Raw genomic sequence first — 14574 nt, 5'->3', positions numbered from 1 at the left:
ATTTCATGCAGACAGTAAGTGTATGAAATGAGTGCTCCTGTCTTTCCAGCCTGGCTCTCTTTGACAGCATGATGATAGAAGCGTCACATCCTTGGGAGAGTAAATGCAAACTGACAAGAGATGAGTCTTTGGTTGCTGAATATAATACAGAATTGTGCTCTGAGTGTCTTATTATCTTGTCTGTTGATGTTTGATGGGGGGAGATTTGCTTGAGAAGAGAAGACAGAAACTGTAGGCATCCAACGCCATCTCGTCCTTTCACAAAAAAAAAAAAAAAGAAAAAAAATTGCTTGCCCCGCTAACCACAGCTTTTCCACCTAATGTCCACTTCTACTTGGAATAAATACAAGGCAGCAGGATGTTTGTTGTGCCTCGTAGCCCCTGTTACCTGAAGTGGAAGACTATTTGCACAGGCAAGCTTTTAGGAGGAGAATGACCCTTTCACCAAGGCAGTAAGCATATGGAGGGTGTGCAAGGTGGACAATATACTGGAGACAAACATGAGTGCTACGATTGTTTACTACCAGCTGACTTCTGCTTTTCATACTGCCACAAAGCCTTACTGTATGAACAGTGTTAAGGCTCTAATGCGAAAGGTGTACATTAACACTGCGTGGCACAAATGCTGTGGTAGGTTCTAAGGGGGAAAGCAGAGCAATTTTGATCCCACTTCATAAAAACTCCCCTAAATATGCCAGGGTTCATACCCAAATTTTACCTTTCGTACATGTTTACCACATTCAAATCCCAGGCGTTTTCCGTCTTGAATTAAAACCAGTTCCCGACACCTTAGTTGTGAATACAGCAGCATTCATTTGAACGTTTTCAGTTTAAAGAAGCAATAAGGCCTGACGCTGGAGAAAGAGCACAGACACAAAGCAGACGCACCTCAGATTTAAAACTGCATTCCTTGAAGCTCGGTAAATGTGAACAAATCAGAAAGATCTGATGTGGAAAATAAGTTCTGTTGAGGCTTATTTGGCTGGGATTTAACTGCATAGTCATCATGTTGCCTCCATGATAATCTCAAGCAAACCCAAGCAAACTTTACATCTGAAAAACCAGAAGTCACTCACATTATTTTTAATGTGTCCAGTTAAGCCCAAATACATTTATCCCCCTGGCAGATTTAGGTTTAAAACATTTATATTCACCTGAGAAGTTTGTTTCTTCTAGTAAATGGGACAGACATCTCATTTATTCCCTACCCAGTAATCAGTAGAAAAATCTTTAGTGGCATTTCAGCAGTCAAACCTTTCTTATGATTGCTGACCATCTTTTGGCATGTTTCCACTTGTTTTTTTATTCGATTTTTTTGTTTTGTTTTTTTAGATTAATCTTTGGTGAAGAGCTCCAAGTCTTTGAGGATGGAAGGCCTCCCTGCCATCACCCTAATCTTTAGCTCCTTCCAGATTCTCCAATCAGAGTCCCAGCAGATTTGAGACTCTGACTGTGGCTGCTCCAAAACATTGATATTACTTCCAGTCAGAAGAAATGTGTTTGTAAAATTAAAAGTTTATTTTCAATCTTAATCTTGTAGGAGGTATGAATATTTTTTTGGGATTGAATATTCAATTAAAGAGTTTTACATTGACACATTAACAAAAGGTGAGATATTCTCAAAGTACCGACCCAACAACCCAGGATCATCTCCCTTGAAGTAGGTATGTAAGAAAAAACATTTTATGTCAAAATACATGGAATGATTTAATTTGAAACAACATTAAAATACTTTATAAATGCTACCAGTCTTACTTGTGTCCATTAAAAATGAAAAAGATGCCGCCTTTTAAAATATTCAATGACGTGTGTCCCTCAAACATAGGAGTCCCATAAACGTGTAAAGATTTTCTTTAGACATATTGAACATTTTTCAAATATCCTTTGATAAATTATAAACAAAAGAATTCAAAGGTTGGGATGGATATTAATTGTCTTCTAACAGCTTATTCTGCTAAAAGATCAAGTTTGTAGGAAATTATATATTTTAATTGTTAAAAAAGCAGCAAACACTATTGTTGCATGAAACAAAAATTAACTCTGCTTAATTTTTTTTTCTAGGCAAACTTTAGAAATTATGTGAAATTATTTTCTTTAATAGTTGGTGTCAAATTAATTTTAAAGGGCTATGAGAATGAAGATTTTGCATGCATCCCCCCTCCTACCACTATAAGTAGCACTTTTAAAGGGACCTGGGTAGAAAAGCATGTCCCAGCACATGAAATCATTTGAAATTTGCTCAATGCCGGCAGTAGAAAACATTAACTTACTGTGTTATGGTTACTTTTATAAAAAAATCTACTTATTTTTGGTAAATCAAATATTTTGTTGGCTAAAACCTTTAGCAGTAAGGCCCGGCTCAATCACAAACAGAACAGAAGAACATTGATAACGACGAATATTCTGAAGGCTTATGCCCTCACCTGCATTTTTTATTTAAAACCGCAACTCACAAAGCAAACAAAAACAGTCATCTTTTGAGTCAGTTGCATTATTACCAATTAGGGGAATGTAGCAGAAAATGGCAGCAGAAGACTCACTAATTGTAGCATATCTAGTTTGGTGCAAACTTTTTCACTTTAAATATAGATTTTTAAACTTAGATACAAAATGTATTTCTTTTTTAGCCAAAAATGAATTGTACATATGAGGCACTGCTTTTGACTTTCTGATTTTTAGTGCTTGTTTCTGCATAGATGAGGAGAAGAGGCCTTGCTCATGGGCTCCAATACACCCCCTTCAGAGAGGTAAAGGTACTGCCTGCCTCACCTTGTGCTTATGGGCCAATGGGCAAGATTATAAATAAAGAATACAATTTAAACTTTTCTGTCGGAAGCGGTTAGATTTATTAAAAGTGACTTCTAGCACTGACAGAAATGACATGAAAATTACTTAGCCTATTCTTATTTCATGATGGTAACTGAGGTACTGAATGCTAAATTTAAAATCTAAAATAAGGAGTTTTTTTAAGCTGGGTAGCATGGAACGCTTTTTGAACTTTGTTCTGAAGGCCCAAAGTTTGCTGGTTAGACTGCCTGTCAATCCTGAAACCGGAGCGCTATATTGGAGAGCAAAATAAATTAAATACGTTTATGCAAACAATGTGGAGAATCAAAGCACGACATCATCTCTTGATTCTTCAGCCCGATCCCAGAAAACAGCAGGAATGTCAATATTCTGGCTTCTCCTCAGCTCAGAACCACATAAAGAGAACCATGAAAACAAAGTTAAGTCTGGTTTAAATTTGCTGATTTTTTTTTTTTTTTTCATATTCATGGCATTCAGGTTGATAACCGAACATTTCAAACATAGATCTAGGCAGACAGAACTAGATCAGAAATAATCCCCCCAAAAAAGATCGTTACTTTCTAAAATGTGTGTCTTTAAAGATTTTCTCACCGACGAAAAGGCTTTAATGTCTGTAGCGATGAGTTTAAAAAGCGTCTAAAGAATCCTTGTTTTCACAGGTATAAGAACTTTTTTTTACACTTTGATGTTTCAGAAAAGCTTCACGGACCTGACTCGACTTACAGCAGCTACTGTGACCCATCAGAATAATAAAAAAAATGCTTCAAAATCTCCTTTAGTGTAAACTAATATATTAAAGAAAAAAAATGTTTGCCCATTGTAAAGTACCACTTTGTTTCTTCAACGTTTTGAAGCTTTTATTCACAGAGATGCTGAGTTTCTGCTCTTCTCCTCCCCTCCATGACCCCCAGCAGAGCTCACGACTCTGTAAGATGTACCCACTGTTTACTCTCTAGTCATCTGGGCAACGGCTCCCATACCATAGCTGCTGCTGGCATCGAGCGGGCTGTGCATGCAAAAGTTTCTAATCCCACGTTTATAAACCTCCGTAGGGGGTTTTCTGCAGGAAATTCTCCAATTAGTTATGCAGAAATAAATATATCAATCAATCTGGCTTTTATTTATAGAGCGCTTCACACGCCCAGAGTGACCAAAGGGCTGCACAGGTCCGCAGAACAAAACGTTGAGCATCTAATGGTATAAAAATGTGTAGGAAGGGAGAAAACCAAAACTAGCAAGTGAGAAACAGTCGACGCGTCAGACAAGAACTGATCACACAGGAGGAAAGGAAAGACTTGATGCTTATTACACCAAATTGCAACGCTTTCGAGACTAATCCCGCCGTCCCTGTTTAGAGGACCAGCCTGCGGTTATTTGGGCAATTTTAACAGCGAAATAAACTCTTGAGTTATTAGTCAGAGGAATATTTGGCTCCGCTGCCTCCAAATTCTTTGTTTATTTTTCAGTCTCAAAGAAACTCTGGCATACTTTCTGCCACTTCCCAGGCAACACACACACACACACACACACACACACACACACACACACACACACACACACACACACACACACACACAAAGAGTGAGTCTCTTTAACAACTTTCATTAAATCCTGACAAGTGAACAAAACCGACACAGTTTACTGCGGTGTATAACCACCTATTAATAACTGCATGCCAAAGCCCAGAATGACACATTAAACACTTTCACTCCACAACGATAAGCAGGGATGTACACAACTACCACTCTGGGAATAAAATAAAAACAATGTTTGCATAAATGTATTCTCTGTGTGCTCTGAAGCTATTAAAAAGCTCTTTTCACTTGTCATTTAGCATCCATTTTGTAAGTGTAGTAATATAGCAAGGTTAGCAAAATAACAATAAAACATTTGAAACATAAAAAAAAAATCAGCTTTACAACTGGTTTGGATTTCTTATTCTAGCATTTTAAATTGTCTCTTTTAAAACGTTTTTGTTTTTCAAAACAATGCCAAAGTTCTTATTATAAGTAGAAAAACTTCTACATCTACCACTAAAACCATACGTTCAAAAATGAATTTATGTTGTTCTCTGCAACTCGTCTATGGAGGGAAAACAACAGCATGTCAGCATATATTATAGTTCTAATAACAACAACCATCAAATAAAGACGAAAGAGTTCAAATGTCTTTTCTTTCATTAAAAATTCAAATTAGAAAATCTTTTAGCTTATTAATTTATTCATGAGGTTTACTGATTCATACCAAGCCTCACTGATTGAATCAGTCCACACGACTGACTCATGAAAAACAGCATATAGCTACAAATAATCAAAATTGTCAATTAATTAATTAATTAATTAATTTGTTTAGCAGATAACACAAAAAAAATCAAATGGTTTAATTTTGTAACTAATAATAAAATTTTCAATCTTGACAAACAACAATTAGGAAAATTATACATCAGCGCCAGAGAAAAATAAAACCTCAGTAATTACACAGTGAATCTTATATTCTAATTTCACCCAGCACTAAATTATTATCTATTTAATTTAAGTTTAAATTATAATTATCATTTGTTCTGTACTGTATTTGGAAAAAAAACTGTCACATAACTTGACTAGAGTTGTAAAGGCAGCCTGAAAGCTGAGTGCCCTGATGGGTAGATTCAGTTTTACAAGTCAAACTTTTTTAAACATTTTATGTGAAGATTTACACAAATCTGATGCTAGGAATAAAAACATTGGGAGGAACTGGAGAAAAACTGAAACGAAACAATGATAAATTGTTACTTTTTTCAAAGCAAAGATAAACTTTGAGGATGAATTAAAAAAATGTCCACCCTTGTGAAATAACGCAGTAGAAAGTTGGACTTAGTTTGCTGCCTGACTCTCCCTCCACCTGTCCCGTCTCCCGCGGCTCTGCGTCTCCACCTGAAGCGGACCTCGGTGGGAGCTGAGCCGGCGCGTCTGGTGACGGAGGAGGGGGGGGGGGGGGGGGGGACGCGGACGCGAGGTGTGAGCGGACTTACCATACAGCTTGTTGGGAGTGCCCTCTCTGTCCGTGGCCTCGGAGGGCAGGAGCAGGGGCTCGTCGTTCAGATCGCTGTCTGGGGTGGCCGCTTTGTCGTCCGCCCGGAGTTCTGCCGCGCTCATGTCGCTGCGCAGGGAGAGCAGCGGCTTGCTCAGCTGCCCTGTAATCATCGGATCCTGATGGGAGCTGGGAGCCCAGGTGGGAAACAGGGAGGAGAGGAGGGGGGGGGAAAAAAAAGAGAAAAATCCCCTGGTTAGACTGCTTCAGCGTGTCACCCTCAGCGACTCCTTCTCTACGTCTCTACTCTCTACTCTCTCTCTCTCTCTCTCTACACCCCAGCTTCACCTTCCCATTGCTCACTCATCACTCTCCCTCTCTCTCTCTCCTGCTCCCTCCCCTTTCTCGGCTCCCTCTTTTATCCCAGACTGGTGCTACCCCGCTGATCCCGCCGGCTGCTGCCTGGTGAAGAGCTGTTACGGATCGCGTGGCTTTGCCAGTCCTAAAAAAAAAAAACGGCGGTACGTCCACCTCTGAGGGCTCGTCGCCACCTGACACGTGCGGTGACAAACAAATGAACCTGGAAACATCTGAGCTAAAACATCAGCGGTTACGTCAATCGTTACATATTGGGGGGGACACAAAGTTAAATTAAAGGCGACATCTTGGACAGGGAAAGTATACTTAAGGCCAATTATTTGTATTTTTTCTCATTGGCAGAACAAAAAGCATCAATCACAGCGTCCATAAATCAGTGAGGTGAAAAAAACAAGCTGAAACATCAACAACAACAACAAAAAAAATGTGTTCTTAAAAACGTTAAAGCGCACATTTGAAATATAACAAACTTCATTTTTAGGATCCCTTAAAGAAAACTTTCAGGGAAAAAAAAGCTTTGACGAGAACTCTTCTTACCTTACCGAGCTCCAGTGGAAAAGGTTCAAAACAAGGTCTTAGAAAGCTCAAAGCCAAGCCACCACAGACCAAACCCGGCGGTCAGAGACTGTACTTCCCACCGAACCAGACGCGCCTCCTTCAACCTTTTCCCGAGTCTGAGTCGCAGCCGCACGTTCGAGCCTGAGGTAACTTCCAAAGAAAACCCCTGAAGATGTCACCTCCTCCCTTCTTTTTTTTCTCCCTCTCCCTCCCTCTGTCTCTTCCCCCTTGTGTCTTCTGACTAGAAAGCTGCTCAGACAGCGTTCACCCCACCTCAGGCTCAGAGGCGCAGACGTGGAGCAAGCAGCACCGCCGCGGCCCTCTCTCTTATTTATGAATCGGGTCCAACCTGAATGTGCCGCAGCAAAGGACAGGTGAGCAGCACGTATATATAGACGCAGAAAGGGAAAAAATAGGAGGAGGGCGAGGGTCTTATCCAGCACCCCCCGCGCATCAACAATCCCCTGCGTCAATCAGGGGGAGTCGATGAATTGCTGCCCAGAGGGGCCTTTTTAATGCGCCCATCACGCCAATCTGCCCTTTCTGATATGACACATGATAATCTATGAAAATGTTAATCGATAGAAGTAGTTTAAGCTGTCATTAAAATCCGTGGGCCGACTGGTCAATACTCATATCCCTGGTAACAATGTCACCACTCATCAGGGCTTCATTTGTGGAGCACTTAAATGTGGGACGCCGCACGTCGATGCGCCTCTCCGCCATAAACACATTTTCCCCTCTGCCTGAGCCCGGCCGGCTCTGCGTGCGTCCGGGTGGGAGGGGGGGGGGGCGCCTTCCCCTTTCCCCACGCCGCCTCTCCTTTGAGTTGCTTGATAGGTCCACTGGAGGGCAAAATTAATACCTAATTGAATCTTGCAGTCATCAAAATAATCAATAGTTTTTTATTATTTATTCTTCACAGTCTGTTGACTGTTTGAAAGCTCCGAGGGGACAGCGGAGAGCACGGGCAGCCCTGAGATTTCTACCGTTTCACAATGTAATTTTCACTGGGGCATGAGAGTTTGCAAGACCTATAAAAAATGAGAGCGGTGGTTTTTTGTCAGGAGGTGGAGGTGGTGGGGGGGGGGGAGGAAGAATAAAGGAAAAATGGGAATCTTTGCCCCAGCAGCTACAATGAAAAATAGAATAAACAAGCTACTGACACTTCAGAGGAGGGTATGGTCCTTTCTGTCCATCCCTCCATCTTTTTCCCTTTCCCCTTTTCTCCTTATTTCATCATATCAGGAGTGTGGCGGTACCTCTCTAATGCTGGCATTTCTCTTCCTGACAGACTCCAAACAAGTGCTGGGAATGAGATCACAGCTCTAATCTTCCTCTGGCCTCTAAGGCTGCAGGATAACAGGGCAGCACATCTCTCACCATCTTACACAGCAGATAATTGCATCCAAAAGATGATTTTTTTTTTTTTTGCCTATTTGCAATCATGCCACTGAACTGGACGGTTTGGTTTTAGAGACGCAGTTAACGTCGGTTCCCTTTGTTCCAGATGTAAAAACACAATAAATAAAAAAATCCACTGGTTTTAGTCAGTGAGGGTGTGAGTAATGTATTTAGGTCTCATTTTCTAAAGCTGCTGAGCATTATAAAAGTATATTACCGCCACAACGAACGACCAACAATAAGTTGAGCGGAGATGTGAAGTGGAGGGAAAGTTATCCTTCACATCGATTGTGGACTCCTGATCAGAGCAGCTTCTTCCACACGTTCCCTGTCGCTCCCCCAAAAACTGAAAACAGAACTGGTCACAGCTTTATTTCAGCCGTGGCTTTCTCCATAAAGGGGAAATCCCCCCCCCCCCCCCCTGAGCTCGTGGATCTCTGCAGCTCCTCCATGCGCCCGTTGCTGGATGGTTGTGTGAACTTTAACCGGCGTCTAACAGCTGGTTCAAATGAGAAGGTTAAAAGTGTGCTTTTTCTTTTAAAATTAAGCTTTTTTTTTTTATTTTCGGGCAAAGAAAAGAGCTATGTCTGCTCATTTTACGTCCTTGTTTGAGTATGAAGATGTAGCCGCAGTGTTAAAACGCTCTGGACAATCGTCACAAACTTCGGATGCTTTTTTTCTCATCACTGTGCTGCGTTTCAGCTGTGGACGTTCTGCTTTGTCAAAACGTAGATGAAAAAATTGCCCTAACCTCGGTTAGAAAGCTGCCTTCTTCCTTCATGTGTAACATCCTACATTATCGGTAAAATCCTGGGGCTCATTAATTTCACTTAAAAGCTGTTCCTGTTGAGGGAGCATTCATATGCTCTGCTACCGACGCACGAAATCAGCTCCAGCGTTGTACTTTAGGGCCGTCCTGAGCTGCTGTCCTGTTGGCCAGGACACCCTTGTGAATGAGATTTTAAATTTAAGTGGGCCTATCCTGGTTAAATAAACCATCTAGAAAAATGAAACGTTTTTGTAGATGTGCAGTTGGGCTTCGCTCACTTTCGTGACAGACGGACGAGTGCATGAAACGCTCAACGCTTGGTACGGTGCTGCTTCTCTATCGGGTTATTCCTGTCCTGTCTGGTGTGCTCCTTGGTATTCATGATTCACGGAGGATGTCTACAAATCTAGAGATACGTTTTTTTTTTTCTTTCTGTCTTTGTTTGTGTTGATTGTCAGCGTGACGTATTGTAGTGTTGTACTGTGTTTTGCCTCGGTGGTGAGTAGTGTGGAGTTGGGGGTTGAGACCGTATCAGCATAGCTTCTCTTCCGTCCCCTTTGCAAATCATGTAAACATATATTTTTTTCTTTGATTATAAATGTAAATATGGATTCTTTTACATGCAGGTTTGAAACAAAATAAACAAACAAACAAACTTCATTGCTTAGCTGGATTTATACTGAGATCATTGCACACCAGTGGACTCTATTCATTGGTTGTCTTTTGAGGGCAGTTGGTTACACTTGATTTTATTTAAAGGTTAAAAAATAAAGAGGCTGAATAAAAAGGTGCAGCACGAAGTAAAGTTTAAAAACCACGTCCCATTTTTTCTTCCACTTCATAAGGATGCATTACGCTATGCTGGCCAATCACACAGCAGTGTAAAATGCATCCCAGAAAACTGTTTAAGTTTGTTGATGTAATGCAACAAACTCTGCTGAGGTTCACTGAGCATGACTACATTAGCAATACGATGTATTTTTAATATCCCAATTAAACAGTAAAGGGGGAAAATGTGTGTCTTGTTTCTTCTCTGTTAGATAAATGTGACCAAAGGTCTGGAGCGGGTTGCAGAAATAAGAAAAAAAACTCTCGATGCCCCCCCAATCCCACCCTCAGTGGCAGCAGATCAGTAGTCAGGGCCTGCGTGTCATCAGATATGCCTGCTAAGTGCTGGTGGTCTTATCAACACCGCCCCAAGGTGAAAGGGACTGAAAGTTTTTTTTTTTTAGACGTAACCAGCACTATTTAAAACAACACAACTGCATAAATAACAGAAAGTCTCATTCTGATTCTCTTTGACGGACAAATTTACCAATTAAGCTGCTGTTGTGTGAGATAATAATGTCCAGAAAATTCAAAATGACAACAAGATGTTGTAGTTGGAAGGTGAAGATATTGAGTTGGATTCAAGCAAAGTTCTTGGTTTAATCAGCTGATCAGCAGCTGTTTGAATGGTTGAGTTGGCAAAATTTTATATAATAGTTTATTTTGTGTTTACTAAAGTAACATGGCACTCTGAAAAAAGTCCCCTTGTTGCTCCTTGTTGGATCTTTGTGTACTAATTGATTTAATTGAGCTAACAGCTAAAAAGCAAGGAATTGATATTTATGTTTGGGTTTATTATTTCCTGTTGTTTGCAGGACTCTGCTGGTAATAAGCAGCTGTAGTCTGAAGTATCAGACAATGACCATTAACAATATGAAATAGGTAAAAGCTACAAAAAGTTGCACGTGGATGTCAAAAGAAGCAAACATATTGATGTTATTTAATCTGAAAATTCATCCTCACAAGTAGAAACTTGCCCTGATGGTGTGAAAACAAATTTAACATGTATTTTAAATGACTTAATTCTGGACATACACTGTTTTATGACAACAAACACCAATAATAACCAATAACCTACAGCCAAATTGTTCTGTATCAGTGGGAATCTGCAGCACTGAGTTAGTGCCTGACATGCTGATGCCTAATGTGATTTGGTAGATGATGGTTTGTCTCCCCCTTAGGGTTATTAACCAAACTGTCTCTCTAAGCCCAGCTAAATTTGAATTAATCCTTGCATAGAGATTTACCAGTTTACCGCTAGAGTTCCTCAAGCATGTGAGTATACTGGGATGATTAATAATTTCAGACATTTATACAAACAAAGATGCATCTTTTTCAAATAATTTGTTGAAAATGAGCTAATTTGATTCCTCTCGATCTGTTATTAGATTAACAGGCCGATGTTGAAAATGGCCAAAACTTTCGGTGATACTTTTTATCTTATTTTTTTTTTTTAAGCTTGTTAGTATGATCAACAGTTATGCCTCTCTCCCCCACTAAAGCTAAAATGCTCCCCAGTGGATAGTCGGTGGGGCCAGTGAAGGCTGAGGGCTATCAAAGCAGTGTATTAAAAGGAGCTCTTTGAAGCTTGTAAACCGCCGTGCCCAGCAGGTCCACAACAGATAGGCGCCTCTGATTGGTCAGGTGTGTGTGTGTGTTTTTGTGCTGGATCGATCCGTGGAGCTGACATTCTGGGGCATCAAAGCTTTCAGTCCACTAATATTACTCCGCCTATGTGGGTAAGGTTTTTTTTATTTATTATTATTTTCCTATTTTGTTTATGAGATGCTTATGCCTTAGAAGGGCTACTCCAGGATCATTATGGGTGAACGTTGGGCTTTCATGGTTAGAGAAGGAATTAATACATGTGAGATAAGGTATTTTGGATACTTAAACACAGACTAGTCCAAATGGTGATTAACGGATAGAAAGTCAGAAAATCACAGAGGAAAACTATTAACCACTGGCAGCAGAGGGGTGACAACGCAGAGACTCAAATATATCTGCTCCTCAAAGTCAGTTTCCCCCCCACCCTTCCCACATTGTGTCTGGAGACCTGTGCCACATACACACTCATGAAAGGTGTGAAAATGTGATTTCCCAAAAAGGATCGGTAATTCTCCGTAAGGGTGGAAGCGGCAATCAATAAATCATTGCTAAGCAGATTGTACAGAACCAAAAAAAAAAAAAATATTCCCCCTCGGTATCAGTACATTAGGATTCTCCTGAGGATGGATGAGGCAAGACGAAGGTGTGAGACAATCTCAATAAAGAAGAGGCAAATCATACCTTTGGCATTCATCTGGACTCGGGCTGTCAGCGGCGTGACAAAGGAGCTGGCGAGACGACCACTATCTGAAAAGCCTTCTTTCAACACCTTGCTCCGGGATTGTCTGCAAATATACATAAAGTGGTGTGAAGGTAAATTTGCATTTAAAAACAAACAAAAAAAATCTCTCACCTAATTGGGACATTTAGACTCAATCAAGTAAATTTGTTTTTGTTTCTTTTTGGAAATGTATGTCAAGGTCAGAAAAGTTTTTAAGGTTTTGAGGAAAGAACATGAAACAACAGAAAAAAAATCCTTTATCTAATCTTGAAATTGCAGTAAAAACTTCCTGGAATTGCTACATCAAGACCTTTTAATCTATGGTACACAGTTTTTAAAACAGAAAATATACTATATAAGTATTAATAATGCCTTTACAATACCAGGTGTTATAAATCATATTTTCATACAATGGATGAGAACTTTTGAACCCATAGCACGGAAATGCCACCACCATACTTCATCGTTATTAATATTATCAGGTTTAAAAGCTTTACCTTAAAGAAGACATATCATGCTTTTCAACTTTTCCTTTTCACATTTAAATCATTCAGTTGTGGTCTATATAAAGTGGAACTGCAAAGCTTTGGTGTGAAATTCTCGTTATTGTTGCCCCACAGCTCTTCTTCTGCCCCTGTTCTGAGGTGAGTCTCAGCGCAACTTGTTTTTTGGTGCTGTCTCTTTAAATCTAAAGGAGGCAATTCACACTCCGCCCGCCCTCAGGTCGCAGAGCTCCCCACTTCATCCCGTTTGGCCATTTTTGTAGTATGCTGGGGAACGGTGTAATGAATTGTGTGGTTTAACACACCCGGCCATCGAACATTTGACTCATCCACTTGTAGCTTTGGCGTTTTTCAGCTCAGATACTAAATTCACAGCAAAATAAATAAAAATGTTGGATTCGCGAAATTGGTACGTCGGAGGTCCATGACCTTGTTTAGCAGAAATACTGTAAAGTAATTGTTCAAAAACGTAATAGAGAACAGATAAAACTGAGCGGCTTAAAAAATATGCCCCTAACAGAATATATGGACCTGGACAGACTAGATTCACGTTTTGCACTCCTAAAGACTCCAAGTACACAACAAAATTAATTTAAGGGCTAAAAAAGTGAATATTGCATTAAACGTCTCCTTATTTTCAAGATCATTCCTGGTATTGTGGTTTAACTTAATATAACCAGAATAATTTCTATTGATTAAATGCCACAATATGACAGAAAATTGCTCAACCTTTCTTTAAATTTGGAAGTGTGCATACATTTCTGTGCCATTTGTGAGAATGGCCTTTTAAGCGTTGGGTTAATGCTTCCCCTTGTTTCTCACAGTGGCTTGGGCCCAATGCTCCTGACAGAACTGGTGTAAATAAATCGTTTCGTAAGCTGACTCTCTCGTGCACACCTCTTGTGATGACAGCAGAAGACCGTGAAATCTTTACCCCAGGCTTCAAGCAAAGTGGATTCTGAGCCCCTCCACTCTTCATCCAGACCTTGATTTCTAAATTGAATGCAAACGTTGCCTCTGGTTCAAGGGTTGGTCTGAGACAAGGAATGTGTCCACTCCTTTTGAATTCCCCCCAAAATTCTTGAATGGATGTTGCTCGTGCAACTTCTTCTACCATACTTTTTCCTTCCACACAACTTTCTATGAATATGCTTGGATACAATATACTGTGAACAACCAGCTTCTTTGGCAATTACATTTTTGTGGCTTACCCTCCTTGTAAAGGGTGTCAGTGACTTTCTTCCAGATAGCTGTCAAGTCAGCAGCTTTTCCCTTTCCCATGATTTTGTAGTCTACTGAAAACAGCTACAAACAGTTTGAAGTTTTACTCAATGTTGCTGCGAGTAGCAGCCATCATGAATGCCGAAGTCGGGTACCATCCTGTTGCATCGACTTTCTGATTTGTAATACCGACTTTAGGGGCCGTCCCAGTTAATTTTTCCGACCGGGAAGTCATGAATCCCGACTACCGAGGACAAATGGAACACACTAAATCACCTGCAAAGGTCCAGGAAACCTTTGCAGGTGCTTTGAGTTAATTAGCTGGTTCTGGGTGTCACACCATCTGTTTCTGACACTAAACCTTTTCACATATTAGTTTTTGGACACCCTTAATTTTGCGTTTTCATCATCTGTGAGCCATTTTCATCAGTATTATAAGAAAGAAAGGCTTGATATATTTCACTGTATGTGTTATGAATCCAAATAATTTATGAGTTCACTTTTTAAAATGGCTGCCAAATAAAGTTAAACCTTCTCACAATATTCTAGTTTTTTTTTTTTTAGATGTACTCGTATACAATGTACACAAATATCTAATCCAATCTGATGAGCGTAATACATGCCAATTCAGTTAAAAACAAATATAGAGATTGAGATTAGATTGCAAAATAAATCTAATTTTATTCCACTTTAAAATAAAACAGTTAGTTAAAAGTAATGTGTATAAAAATGTTGACTCAGAGAAAACAGAAACATCATTAGTTCAA

General features: G+C 40.0%; 1 protein-coding gene across 1 annotated transcript in view; it reads right to left on the bottom strand.

Moving 5' to 3' along the window:
* LOC118561929 (POU domain, class 6, transcription factor 2-like) overlaps nucleotides 1-12148 on the bottom strand; it is a 37696-nt gene extending 25548 nt beyond the window's left edge. Inside the window, exons 1-2 of the mRNA XM_036134165.1 lie at nucleotides 12044-12148; nucleotides 5819-6006 (exon numbers count right to left, since the gene is read on the bottom strand). Coding sequence (XP_035990058.1) covers nucleotides 5819-5990 — 172 coding nt within the window. The 5' untranslated portion in view covers nucleotides 5991-6006; nucleotides 12044-12148. The remainder of the gene's footprint in view (nucleotides 1-5818; nucleotides 6007-12043) is intronic.
* Between the last annotated feature and the right edge of the window lie 2426 nt (nucleotides 12149-14574).

The sequence above is a fragment of the Fundulus heteroclitus genome, unplaced genomic scaffold (assembly GCF_011125445.2).
Source record: "Fundulus heteroclitus isolate FHET01 unplaced genomic scaffold, MU-UCD_Fhet_4.1 scaffold_758, whole genome shotgun sequence".
Taxonomy (NCBI): domain Eukaryota; kingdom Metazoa; phylum Chordata; class Actinopteri; order Cyprinodontiformes; family Fundulidae; genus Fundulus; species Fundulus heteroclitus.
Note: the sequence above shows the minus strand (reverse complement) of the source record. Positions and strands in the feature narration are given on the sequence as shown.